General features: G+C 42.1%; 1 protein-coding gene across 3 annotated transcripts in view; it reads right to left on the bottom strand.

The window, feature by feature from the left end:
• Positions 1-14375, bottom strand: part of ACTN2 (actinin alpha 2) — a 75090-nt gene that overhangs the window by 29742 nt on the left and 30973 nt on the right. For all 3 annotated transcript variants that reach the window (XM_023216196.2, XM_023216194.2, XM_023216195.2), the window contains exons 3-7: positions 13747-13866; positions 12566-12652; positions 6792-6879; positions 5098-5176; positions 1610-1691 (exon numbers count right to left, since the gene is read on the bottom strand). Coding sequence is in view for 2 of the 3 variants with exons in the window: in XM_023216194.2 (XP_023071962.2) it covers positions 1610-1691; positions 5098-5176; positions 6792-6879; positions 12566-12652; positions 13747-13866 (456 nt within the window). In the remaining variant the exon portion in view is untranslated. The remainder of the gene's footprint in view (positions 1-1609; positions 1692-5097; positions 5177-6791; positions 6880-12565; positions 12653-13746; positions 13867-14375) is intronic.

The following is a 14375-nucleotide window of genomic DNA, read 5'->3' on the forward strand; positions in this document are numbered from 1 at the left end:
TTGCAGATATAATCAAGTGAGGATGTGGTCATGCTGGAGTTGGATGGGCCCTTAATGCAATGTGACTGGTATCCTTGTAATAAAATATTCACAGGTCAGGCACGGTGGTTCATGCCTGTAATCTGTGCACTTTGGGAGGCTGAAGCAGGTGGATCACCTGAGGTCAGGAGTTTGAGACCAGCCTGGCCAACATGGTGAAACCCTGTCTCTACTAAAAAAACAAAAATTAGCTGGGCATGGTGGTGCATGCCTGTAATCCCAACTACTCAGGAGGCTGAGGCAGGAGAATCTCCTGAACCTGGGAGACAGAGGCTGCAGTGAGCTGAGATCCCACTACTGCACTCCAGCCTGGGTGAGAGTGAGACTCTGTCTCAAAAAAAAAAAAAAAAAGAAAAAAGAAAAAAGAAAAGAAAACATTCACAGAGGGTTGAAAAGGCTGTGTGAAGACAGAGGCAGGGATTGGACTGATGCTGCCACAATCCAAAGAATGTCTGGGGCTTCCAGAAGCTGGAAGAGGCAAGGAAGAATCCTCCCCTAGAGGCTTAGGGTGCTGCCTACTTCCTGATTTCAGACACCGCCTCCAGAGCTGTGAGAGAAATTTCTGCTGTTTTAGGCTGCCCACTTTGCAGTAATTTGTTACAAAGGCCATAATACAATTACCAAAGCAAAGAGGAATGGAAGATTGACAACTGACTGTAATCAATTTCCTTAGTTTTCCCCAACATCACTAATTAGTGGAAGTAATAGACCATTAGGGAATAATAATATTTACAATAACAAAGTAATATATGAATATAAGCTTCTTGAGGGCAGGGTATATATCTTATACATCTCATCAGCTCCTGCAGTACCCAGCCGAGGGTCCTGTTCATGGTAAGTACTCAGTAAATGTCTGTTGAGTGGTAAATGAATCGTGAATAAATAAAATGAATGAATGGTGTCCACATATCTGTGCTTTCAATGGTCTGCTGTCGGTACAGCTCACACAAATTCACCATATAAAAGGGGCAAAAAAGTATCTGAAGCAAGTCCCCAGAATGAGTGATACTGAAGTGCAAAATACATGGAAATTATTTCAGCTCTAAATAAATTAAATTTAGATGAATTAAAAACAATATGTGAACATTTGGATGGCACACTGATGGCTGAATGCTCCATATTCTATATTTCAATTCTCTAACTTCTGGCTGGAAGGAAGGAATTTTTTTCTCTTAAGTATGTCACAAAGGGATTTATTTGCTACACTTGTCTCTACGTGGTTAGGGAGAAAACGTTATGATGTTGAAAAAAAAAATACAGGAAATGTTTTTTTAAAATTATAAATAAAAGCATCTTGTTTCTTAGCCAAAGCTGAACTTTTTACCAAATCCTTTTGCTGTAATGTTGCTGGCTTGTTGGAGGATACAATTTTTAAAAAAAAAAAAATGTTATGAACAAGCTGCACATGAAAATCTCTACTACTCATGTGGCCAGTGACAGAAACTTATGAGGAATCCAGAGCACTTAGGATGTAACTTAGCTACGAAATTCTGTAAGGTCCCCATGTGTAGCCATAACAGTTGTAGTCTTCAAATTTTCTCTAACTCAGCAAACACAATTTTCATCTCACCTTCAGCATCCAGCATTTTAGGAATATCCAGGTGCTTCTCAGCGATTTCCATGGCCAGGTTAATATTTCCTATGGGGTCATCCTTCAGGAAAACCAAGACAATGAGATTTTTAAAATGTATTTTGAAACAGGACTTATGAAGAATGTTTTTTACATACCTCACTTTAGGACAGACACCTTCCCACCCACACACAATTGCAATAGTGTAACTTGCTTTTTCATCTTTTCCCAATTACTTCAAACATTTAGAGAAACATCAAAAATGACAGAAACCGCAAAATCCATGCACACTTCAATCATAAAGTGTAAACAAAGGGTTTAAGAGAACAAATGTCTTGACAAGAAAGGACACACTGAATCCATCAGCACTGATCTTGAGGCCTAGAAATAACATTTAAATCATTCTAAATCATGAAACATGCATTTTCCAGACTTGGAAGGGGATCTTGGAGAACCAATACCGTGATTTTAAATATTGGAAAGCTGAGGGGTAAAGAGATGAAAGAAAAACATTGCTAGCTAAAACTTTCAGCGGGCTAAAGAGTGTTACTAGTGTTACAAAGGGCAAAACTCATGTTAAAGCAAGAAGAAATGACAAAATCTTAAAATCATTAAGTGAATTCATGAAAAAATGTTGTTCTTAGGATGACATTTACCTTCCACCGTAAAAACTAGTTAAATATATGTAACATAGTAAAATAAATTTAACCAGAGTATATAACTAAAATAGTGAAAACAAAGAAGATGCAACATTTATTTTGATCCACTAGAGAAATTAACCATTAAGAATTTCAAAAGAGATGAAGGCAAGATAGAAAAATCAAAATGAAATGTAGTGTTAGTCTGGGGATGACTTTAATGAATTTTAATAACAAAGTCATTTCAATATTTTAGAAACCACAATGTTTTTCAATGAGCACCATTATTTTTATACAGTGAAACACTGAAAAAGTGCAGGTTTCAAACATATTCACAGTGCTCAATGAAGAAACCAAAGACAGCTTTCTGGCCTCACAGAGTATACAGCGAATTCAGTTAAAAAAAAAATAAAAGTTTTTAACTAAAGGTTATTTTAACAAAGCTTATCACCTGAGACTTTGTAAAAGCTATCTCATTTAGAGTGTAATTTAAATGATAAAATGTGACAATTAAGTATTTATTTCCTACCTCAGCTACTGGCCATGTGACCTCTGGTAGATTACTGACTTCCCACTTTCTTCATCTGCAAAACTAGGATAATGGTAGTACCTACTTTATAGGGTTACTGTGCATTGTAAAGATTAAATGTGTATGTGAGATTCCATATATATGCATATATGCATGTGTGAATATACATGTATGTTTATTTGTTTATAACAGTGCCTGCTCTGGTGCTATATAAGTGTTAGCTGCTATTGTATTATATAAGTATTTTTCTACTTTCTTAGATGACCAATTACTACAGATCTACTGACGTTTTGTCATACAAACTGACCATAATAAACTGCTAATGAAACTGGGTCTATGCAGTACAATCCCCTCATTTTGCAAATGAGATTAAGATTAATTGAAAAGAAATGTACACTGTCTACATGCTTGGATCATTTCAAAGTAATTCGGGGTAAGAAAATACATCCATTGAAAAGCTGAGAAAAAGTTCCATTTTCATGGGCTACCTTCAAATATTTCATTCTCAACCTTTAGGATGCCAGTAAACTGTTCACATGCTACCCTGTATGCCATGGAGGCAGGCTGGGGGCAGGAGGCAAGCAATGGATAACTAAAAAGGTGGTGGAAGCCAGGACACTCTTCTTACGACCATCCATGCCACACGAGTGAGGTCAGCATGCAACAGGGCTGGAGTCCACGCCCAAACACAGCAACAGCACGTGAACGGCGAGCTCAGCACACCAGCACCCAGCAGGAAATGTGTAGAGGCTACTGCAGAAATGTGTAGTAAGGGTGGGCCTTGCTTTTACCCTTAAGTCGTTACACATCATTCTTCTTTTCTTTTTTGTTTTTGAGACTGAGTCTCACTCTGTCGCCCAGACTGGAGGGCAGTGGTGCCATCTCAGCTCACGGCAACCTCCGTCTCGGGTTCAAGCCATTCTCCTGCCTCAGCCTCCTGAGTAGCTGGGATTACAGGTGCCTGCCATCTTGCCCAGCTAATTGTTGTATTTTTAGAAGAGACAGGGTTTCACCACCCACAATGGATAAAGAAATCAAGGTCCCTTCTGAATCTTGTGGCTTCTCTGTGCTGCCTTACACACCAAGATTCAGAAGCGACCTTGATTTCTTTTTCCATCATGGGTTACATTTGAAAACTAAGTTTTTGTTTGGGAGTCGGTGTGTCACTCTGGCCCAGGCTGGAGGGCGGTGGTGTGATCCCAGTCCACTGCAGCCTCAAACTCCTGGGCTCAAGTGAGCCTCCTGCCTCGACTTGCCAAAGTGCTGGAACTACAGGTGGGAGCCACCACACCCGGCCTTAAAACTACTTTTAAAGAAAGAATTTGAATACCAATCTGAGACTTAAACACACTAAACCTTTACCTTAAAGGGAGAATTGCAGTTTTCTAAGTTAAATTTTCTGAAAAAAAGCAAAACTCAAAAAAAAAAAAAAAAAAAAAAAAAGCCTGCCCCAAAAACTTCTTTTGCAAGGCTACAAATGATGATATTTTCTATCAATAACAAGATAGTTATGAAGTAGACCTTGTGTGACAGATGAGTTAATCAATTCTGAATAAATATGTCTACCACTAAATCCTCCAGAGAAAGTCAAGGGACTTTGACTTTAAAAAGGCTTAGACGGGCTGGGCACGGTGGCTCACACCTGTAATCCCAGCACCTTTGGGAGGTTGAGGCAGGCGGATCACAAGGTCAGGAGATAGAGACCATCCTGGTCAACATGGTAAAACCCTGTCTCTACTAAAAATAAAAATAAAAAAAATTAGCTGGGTATGGTGGCAGGCGCCTGTAAACCCAGCTACTCGGGAGGCTGAGGCAGGGGAATGGCATGAACCTGGGAGGCGGAGGTTGCAGTGAGCTCAGATCACACCACTGCACTCCAGCCTGGGCAACAAAGCGAGACTCCACCTCAAAAAAAAAAAAAAAAAAAAAAAATAGGCTTGGACTATTTGAGCCTTTCTTCCCCGCAAAAATATAGGCTTCACTTCTCATATTTAGAATCCAGGAATGTAAAATCTCTAAAGAACATATAGAAAGGCTTCATAGTAAATCAAACCAAATCAACAAACATATCTTGATATGGGCAAAAAGGGATGACTTAGCTTTGGGTCTTGTCTTCCCTGATTTTAAGAGGTAAGTGTTTTCCTGGCTACCCTTCATATTTAGATCATGGGAAAGGCTAGCTGGGAGAATGTACTTTTTCCTGGTGGCCATTTCTGCAGGTGGCCCTGGGGTTTGTGCTAGGCCAGTGCTGATGTGCTCATTTGCAGGACATGCTGAGATGCATGGCTGGGGACACTGCATGCTGTATTAACAAGAATAACCTTGTTAAGCTTTGAGTAGTCAATGAGGTCAGGCCGGTGTCGGTGGATGAGGGCACAGAGTCCAAGGCCATCTTTCCAGCTTCACAACCGTCGAGAAGAACAGGAACACGTGTTAGTGGAGAGAAAGAAGCAGCTAGCGTCCGCACTCAGTCACATGTTGGCCTTCCTTCTGTCTGACTTAATGCATGGAAAACCCCATGTAGCTTCCTCTTTACCCCACCCAGTGAGCTTGAACACTCAACCTCTTCCCAGGGTCCAGTGTACTCCTCTCCTTTCGACTTCCGCTCCTGAGACTTGCTGTGTCTCCTGCCCCGATCTGGTCTGTGAGTCCCAGGTTTCCTCTCTCTTCTCCAAGTATCCATTCTGGCCCTTACCCCTGAGTCTACCCAATAAATACACACAAGGACGTCTACCCTGCAAATGTCCAGAACATGCTTCCTCTAAAAGTTTTTAGGATGCTTCAAAAGCCTCCGTTAGCTCCCAGATACTCCTTTGTCTTTCTTTATAAAGTTCTTTTCTTTTTCTTTTAAGGCAAAGGCATGTAGGTGAGGGAGGACATGCAACTAGCAGGGCAGATGTTTATTTCTGGTCTTTTTCCCCCATAGACACCAGCTCTAAATGCCCCATAGACAAGGGCAGGCCAGAGCTTGCTGGTGACAGTGGGTTCAGTGACAGCAGAGTGTGGAAGTTCTGTTCCTCAAAGGGTCTGGGGTAGGAGACCTCCGTGAGAGTTATCAGTGCTACAATGCTGAAGTATTTGGGCCAACTGGGAGTCAGAAACAGAAAAGCAAGATGAGTGGACGCAGGTCTGGGTACTTCAACTTTGACACCTGCAGAAAGTCCCAGCCCTTGATAGCTTCTCTCATCTGCCAAACAGCACATTGTAAGGACAAAGAAGGATCCTCTTCCCCTTTATCCTCCCAAGGCCTGGCTCAGTGCCTGACGCCTGGTAGACATTCTGAGAATATTTGTTTAACTAGAAGAACTTCCCCAGTTTTTCACCATGGTTCGTTCTTATCTTTCTGATTAGCAGTGGCCAGTGGTGGGCCTTTTTGCACTCACGGGTAACCTAGCATCCGAAGGTGAAAATATAACCAACTCTTTCCCTTCAACACAATAATGACCAATCTACATGAGAAAGACTGAAGCAAGTGACAGAATCATGCTCTCCCCTTATGTCAAGATTTTATTCATCTCATTTCCTACAATTTTTCAAACATAATTTTTCTACCTCTTTTGAATTTCAGCAGAGCAAAACTGATGGATGAAGGATCATTCTATTTCCTACAGGGCTGAGGGCTGAAGAGTCGCTAGTCGCTATTAGGGGGTATGCAGACTCTGCCAGGGTCCCCCTCATCCCTGAGAAACAACAGCCATTCCTGCTGCCTTTTCCCAATACCAAGGTGAAGACTAAAGTGAGATGCATGCTTATACCCCCAAACTCAGTAGAATCCTGCTGGCACTGCAACACCATTCACTTACAAACACAGTGCTGTTTTACCAGCATGCTAAGGTTTAATCCAATGTTTTCCTTTGGGAGATTTTAAGCATCAAGAATTCTACAGCCTGAGTTCTCCTCCATACATAAAAGGTTTCTCAGGCAGGAGGAAAACACAGGTGCACACAAACACTGTTCCCCATGCTACCCACAGATTCCACTGACAATACAAGGACCACGGGCCCTCGGTGCTCACCTAGTATGGAAGTTCTGAATGTTTACATTTCTATAAGGAGCGGTTTTCCTCTGACACCAAAGCAGCAGACCTTCTTTGGCAGATGTTTCTGTAATGACAGCCAAGAAAAAGTGGCCCCAGGGAAATGTCACTTAGTTCACTTAGCTCCTAGTCACTTTCAAACAGATCTCCCAGGGGGTCGATCACCAAATACCTCATCTTTTCTTACAGCCTCTGCAAGGCATAGGAGCCAGAATGCCGATCTTGGTGAGTAACTTCTGATGACACTTAGGGACTTCAAAAGGACAATGCAGGAGCAATCACAAGCTCCAACATAAAAAGATACTAAAACCAGACTTCAGGGTGGTTGGTGACTTACCCCTTCTTAAATGAAAATAATTTTTCTTTTTTTTTTTGAGACACAGTCTCACTCTGTCACCCAGGCTGGCGTGCAGTGGTATAATCTCGGCTCACTGCAACCTTCGCCTCCCGGGTTCAAGAGATTCTCCTGCCTCAGCCTCCTGAGTACCTGGGACTACAGGTGCCACCACCACGCCCAGCTAATTTTTGTATTTTTAGTGGAGACAGGATTTCACCATGTTGGCCAGGCTGGTCCCAAACTCCTGACCTCAGGTGATCCACCCACCTTGGCCTCTCAAAGTGCTGGGATTACAGGCATGAACCACTGTGCCCGGCTGAAAATAAATGTGAGGTGACACTGGGGGCACCTATTATTCAGGATCAGAGACTAAGTGTCCAATTTGGAAAGGAGGCTGTGGATGCTGACAGACCTTTCCCTGCCTCTTGATTGCATCCTTAAAGAACTAGCAAAGCTTAATGCTGAGCACAATCTGTAATTGAAGTGAGTGTTACAGGACAATCGGATCCTTTGTATTGGCTTAATGCTTACTGTACACAATCCTGAAAAACATGCAAACATAAATAGTCTACAATGCAACTCACATGAAAAAATAAAATGTGTGTAGTTGATGACAACTAATCTGTCATTCGTCTGGTTTGTAATTCATACTCCTAGGTAAATGGAATTCACAGATGCTACCGCATCTCAAATGTATTCCTTTACCCACTGATTTTGTAACATTTAAAGGGTTTCATTGGTAAATTTCAAATTTGGCCAACTGACTTCTGACCAAAAGAAAAACCCAGTACCATCTGTGATAACCATAAAAATGTGCTGCTCAGACATCCCACGGCTGCAGCTGGGAGCACAGGGCAGACAACTGACGTGCCAGCTGCAGCCCCCTGAATGCACCACACCCCTGCATTCCCACTGAGGCCACATTCCCCAGGGCTGCTCCAGCCAAAGACTGGGGGGTGAACAGCAGAGCTGAGACACCCCTATGCGACGTGAGACTCCTCTCAGGGCAGTGTAGGATTAAAGACTCCATCAGCCTTGCAAAATTAACCTCAGAACTGCCCTGCAGTCCGAGACCTTCTTCTCCAAGCCTCCTCCCTTCCTCTTCTCAGCCCAGGTGTCAGCCAGGAGCTCTGGTCTGAAGGCTCCTCAGGAATCTCCTGCTCCCTCCCCTTCACCCTGCATAGGCATTTTCCCCAAAAAATCTCTTGCATTTCTGGTACGGCCTGAATGTTGGTGTCTTCCCACCCATCACCAAATTCGTATGTTGAAGCCCTAGATTCTAATGTGCCTATATTTGGAGATGGGGCCTTTGGGAGGTGCTTAGGATTAGATGAGGTCATGAGAGTAGGGGCCTCATGATCAGATTAGTGCCTTCATAAGAAGAGACACCAGGGAGCCTGCTCACTGGCAGGTTCTCCCCTACCCCCACCCACCATGTATGGCACTGAGGCATAGCACAGCAGCAGCCAACTGCTAGCCAACAAGAGGGTCCTCACAGAATCAGACCATGCTGGCACTCTGATTTTGGACTTCCAGCCTCAAGAACTGTGAGGAAACAAAGGTCTGCTATTTAAGCCACCCATGCTATGGTGTGTTTTCATAAAGGCCTGGAAAGACTACAACAATTTCTACTTAGTCTTGGCACTTGCTTCCTGGAGGAGCCAAACCAACACACATCTAAACAGCTCCTCAAAGCCACTTATATAACTTAGGATTCTGCCCATATTTAAATGCTAACAGTTTAGAAATTCCCTAAAGCATGTGGACTCATAACTAACATGGGGCCTCTTCTATCCCAGGAAGGGGTTGAAGTTGATTTTTTCAAATCAAAATAATTCTGTAATTATTTATCTAAAGTGTCCATTTTAGGCTGGGCACAGTGGCTCACACCTGTAATCCCAGCACTTTGGGAGGCTGAGGCCGGTGGATCACCTGAGGTCAGGAGTTCAAGACCAGCCTGGCCAACATGGTGAATCCCGTCTCTACTAAAAATACAGAAAGTAGTCGGGCATGGTGGTGGGCGCTTGTCATCCCAGCTACTTGGGAGGCTGAAGCAGGAGAATTGCTTGAGCCCAGGAGACGGAGGTTACAGTGAGCCGAGATTGTGCCACTACACTCCAGCCTGGGCGACAGAGTGAGACTCTGTCTCAAAAAAACAACAAACAAACAAACAAACAAAAAACTATCCACTTTAGTTCACATTTTCTTGGACCTATAACCCAGATAAAGCACACACACCCCAAAAGTTCCATGTGCTATAACTTGAATGACTCCTGTTCATGTCTCTTAACTAGCAAGTGCTAGTTAAGGGAAAATAAACTGAAACTGTTAAGACTTAATTAAAATGTGAATTGATATGGATGTTGAAATCTGGAACTCCACAGCCAGTTGTTCTGCCTGTCATTGCAGTCCTGACCAACATAATTAATAAGAAAAGGTACATCAGGAAGAAATAATGGGATGTATTTAATAGAGTTTAAATAAAACTTAACAGGTTAGAAAAGCAAACAAAGGTACATGTATCTACAACATCTTAATATTGTTACTGAAGTTTAGATTTACAAGTCACAGAGTTTCACTTAATTTCTGTCTGAATATGTGTGAACATTCTCGGGCCATGAAGGTTGAACAAGGCTTTTTCCTTATTTAATTGGTTACTACAATCAAAGCTGACCCTCCTCCAACCCCAAATCCATTTTCAGGCTTTCAGCAAAAGGTTAACAAGTTTGTGTGAATTATATACATTGCTGGAAAGCCCACTCCCGAAAGGTATATGGGAAAGTGGAAATGCGGCCATTTGGCACAAACAGGTCCACACACAAAACCCTCATCATGGGTGTAAAAAGCGTGTTACAGATTGGCAGTGCTATTTGTCATTGCATCACGAAACACTGATTGACACCCCGAGGAGCTCCATCATCCACTTACATCTGGACTGCTTTCATCAACACATGTATTCATCTCTCATTTTCTTTTCTTTTCTTTTTTTTTTTTTTTTTTTTTGCAGCAGAGTCTTGCTCTGTCACCCAGGCTGGAGTGCAGTGGCATGATTTCGGCTCACTGCAAGCTCCGCCTCCCAGGTTCTAGCAATTTTCCAGCTTCAGCCTCCTGAGGAGCTGAGATTACAGGTGCCTGCCACCATGCCCAGCTAATTTTTGTATTTTTAGTAGAGACAGGGTTTCACCATGTTGGCCAAGCTGGTCTCGAACTGCTGACCTCATGATCCACCTGCCTTGGCCTCCCAAAGTGCTGGGATTACAGACGTGAGCCACTGCGCCCGGCCTATTCTCTCATTTTCTTTCTTGGAAGAGGCCCATCGTTTTGTTGAAAGAAACTCACTCCTCAAAGAATTTGTTTCCAATAACAATGACTTTTTCAACATACTATATATCATTAAAACAAATAAAGATGATTTTTCTGTAGACTTACAGAAATTAAATGAGGTTATTAAAAAATTACTCGATGAAACTAACGCAAATAAAAGTATAAATTAACAAACTAATTATCTACTGTGTTGGACACTACAGAACCATCTGCTTGAAGAGATTTAGGTACTTTGCTAATAAAATTATAATTTTTTAATGCCTAATTTCTTAGTCTTGTGAAGAACAGATTAATATAGCCTCTTATTGCAAAATTTTACAAAATATTGTGATTTAGCTATCTTGCTTTGGGTGTGTTTATAACAATTTTGGGGAAAACTCTAATGGATAATACCATTCATACCTACACTTGAAATATAATTAAGTTTTAAATTCACATTATAACTAATTTAAAATTTGTAACCAATCAGAAACAACTTCTGGTGAACTTCACCTCTGCAATATTTGTGGAAAAAGGATTTGCTAGACCAGCAACAGTGTGAACAAGATTTCTAAAAGTAGTATTTATTTAAAGTGGGTTCAACAGTTTAAATACTTAAATTTAGAAGTATATAAAAACTGATCATTACAACTTACAATTTTTAAATAAAGCAGGACTGTTAGGAAGCCTCTTATTTCTTGCATTAGCATAAAGGAAGGTACTGTAATAGAACTACATTGTGCAAAAGTTTTCAAAGTCAAGACTATGTATTAATGCAAGCTGGCTGTCATTCCTGAGCCTGAATTGTTGAGGTGTTAATGCCATTAGATTTTAGTTTGATTTTTAGATGACATAAGTGGGTCTCCGGTGCCAGAAGGGAATAATTGAAGTGAATTTGAAGGTCCGTAAGGGCAAGTACTGCAGGCTTCATGTCAGCTGGTACAAGCAGGCAAAGTGTTGTTTCTTAATGCTTGTTGGTTGATGAGTATCTAAAATCACTTAAAAAGACCAGAGTCTCGCACCTGTAATCCCAGCACCTTGGGAGGCTGATCATGAGGCCTGGAGATCGAGACCATCCTGGCTAACACGGTGAAACTCTGTCTGTACTAAAAATATAAAAAATTAGCCGGCGTGGTGGTGGGTGCCTGTAGTCCCAACTACTCGGGAGGCTGAGGCAGGAGAATGGCGTGAACCCGGGAGGCGGAGCTTGCAGTGAGCTGAGATCACGCCACTGCACTCCAGCCTGGGCGACACAGCAAATCTCCGTCTCAAAAAACAAATAAACAAACAAAAAACCAGAGTCAGAGGCTACTCTGGCCTGGGCAGAACTATAAATAACGTCTCCACCCCTTACCACTCAGGTACTTGGTTACCTACTAGATTACCGAGTCGGGGGGGCCAAATAGTTGTACAACGCAGACAGCCCAGAAACACATTCTGCAGTTATACACTTTGTGATTTGAGGGCCAAACAGGCAAAGTTCTAATTTTAAGAATGCCAATTTCACACTTTTCAACAGTGCTGAATTCATCAAAATATTCGGGAGTATAGTTAGTGTAAAAGACTAAAGATTTTTATCTTCAGTGGCAGTGCCAAGGATTAAGACTCTATGATAATGATGGAACGGTAGTTAGGCCAAAAGATACAGTGACAATAGAGGTCTTGTTTAAAAAGAAAAAGAAGAGAAAAGAAAAAGGGAGAGAGGTAGGGAGAAAGAACGTAAAGGAAATAACAAATGAACGTGGATTGCAACAGATTCTGCTTTTATACCTGGGGTATAAAAAGTGTTTCAGTTGTAAGACTAAAGAACTCTGCCATAGCTGTAAATTTACTAGTATAATAAGCAATCAAGAAGCTCAATAAATGCTCATTTGAAAAAGCGACTTCTGTTCTGAACATGTGCTCATCTTTTGCAAACCGATTCCAGCCTCCCTGAATGAAACAGTGCTGCCGGGTCCTTTCCTATACACATGCCAAATGTGGAAGAACCCACTTCCACGTCTCTCATTCAATCATGTAAGTGACTGTTGGACTTTCAAATATCTTGTTCAAATTTTAATTCATAAGCTCAATTTACCGATTATACAATTAGACTTTTAACCATGTCTTTTACCTTCAACCGAAATATCCTGAATAGCAAAGCGAAGGATGATGGTCCAGATCATGCCCAGGGTCATCTTCACGTTGCCATCAACAATTTCTGCAGGGAAGAAAACAACAAATTAATGTAAAGATAACATAGTCAGTACATAACTTTTCTCGTACATATAAGATTTGACTTCAGAGCTATTGGAAAGTGTGCATATGGAAAGACCAGTTTATGGTTTTAAAAGTATCGCAGTATGTCTGGTTATAAATACGGTATTCATAACCAAATGTCTCTAGTTTAAATAAATTCTGAGTTAATAATAAGCACAAATCTTGCATATGTATTATCACTGAAAACCACCCAGGAGTCTCCAAAGTTTTAACATGCAATGAGTTAAGATGGGTTTTTTTGGGTTTTTTTTTGAGATGGAGTCTCACTCTGTCACCCAGGCTGGAGTGCAGTGACACAACCTTGGCTCACTGCAACCTCCGCCTCCGGGGATCAAGCAATTCTTCTGCCTCAGCCTCCTGAGTAGCTGGGACTACAAAGACTACAGGCATGTGCCACCACACCCAGCTAATTTTCTGTAAATTTAGTAGAGACAGGGGTTTCACCATGTTGGCCAGGCTGGTCTTGAACGCCTGACCTCAGGTGATCTACCCGCCTTGACCTCCCAAAGCGCTGGGATGAGCATGAGCCACTGTGCCCAGCCATGAACTAAGGTTTTAAATAATCAAATAAAGAGAACGCAGTCTCATCTTTACCCTGACCCTTCTTACGGCATTCCGTAGATGACAAGTAGCAGGACTCAGCTGTACACATGGAGATATGGGTGGTAATCTCAACTCCCGCTGACCTCGCCAAATTCCCAGTCTCCCATAGAGAACAGAGACACCACTTCCTTCCTATTAGTTCTTATTAAGAGTCAGTGGGACGTGTAAGTTCTTTCTCAGTCCTGTAAGTGTTCTGAAGATGACAGCATTATACTTAATTCTATGCTTTACAAAGAACCTAGAGCTTGGTCTCCCACTCAGGGTACCATTTGTTCTTATCTCTGTGCACTCAGCGCCCTAGGGGAGAGCCTGATACAAGGCAGGTACAGTAAATGGTGAAAGGGAGGGAAGAAGAGGAGAATTCAAGTTGCAGCCCACACCTGCGCTATGAGGTCAGTGTGGCAGAGCGGGCCGCCCCGTCACACCTCTCACCTTCAGCCCCGATGGACACCAGTTTCACCCCTTTGCTGGCTATGTAATCCAAAGCTTTGTTGACATTAGCAATTTTGTGGAACCGCATTTTTCCTCGGTCAGGTTTGGGCAGCCTTTCCCCTGTTGGATGAAAAGACAATCATGCAGACATGGAGACAGTGATCTCTTGATGCGGAATCAAGACGCCAAACCTCAGAATCCGTTTTTTCCTTAAAAACAAATGGTTACATGACTATTTCTGATGTGTGCCTGGTCTCTCTAAATCACAGCAATGAGGGAACGGTAACCAAAAGGTTTTCAGGATCAAGTGGACCAGCAGGGAGACATACTATGAAGGACATATGCTTTTCAGATCTGCAGGGAGAGTCTGGTTTGGCCCATGATCCAACTTACAAATGAGTAAAAAGAGAAGCTGGTTAGAGTCCCTGGAGTATTCAGAGTTGCTGGCTAACTGTTAGAGGAAGTCAGGATGGCCTAGTTAAAATCACAGAGGTGGCTGCCAGGGTTCGTTCGACACCTGATTATGAAGATATATGGATCAGGGCAGATCTGCCATAATCCTTCCCAGTCACACTTCTCCAAAGGTGATCCATTCTCTAGTCCAAAGTCTAAATCGCCCAATTGAAATT

The sequence above is a fragment of the Piliocolobus tephrosceles genome, chromosome 1 (assembly GCF_002776525.5).
Source record: "Piliocolobus tephrosceles isolate RC106 chromosome 1, ASM277652v3, whole genome shotgun sequence".
In the NCBI taxonomy this organism is placed as follows: domain Eukaryota; kingdom Metazoa; phylum Chordata; class Mammalia; order Primates; family Cercopithecidae; genus Piliocolobus; species Piliocolobus tephrosceles.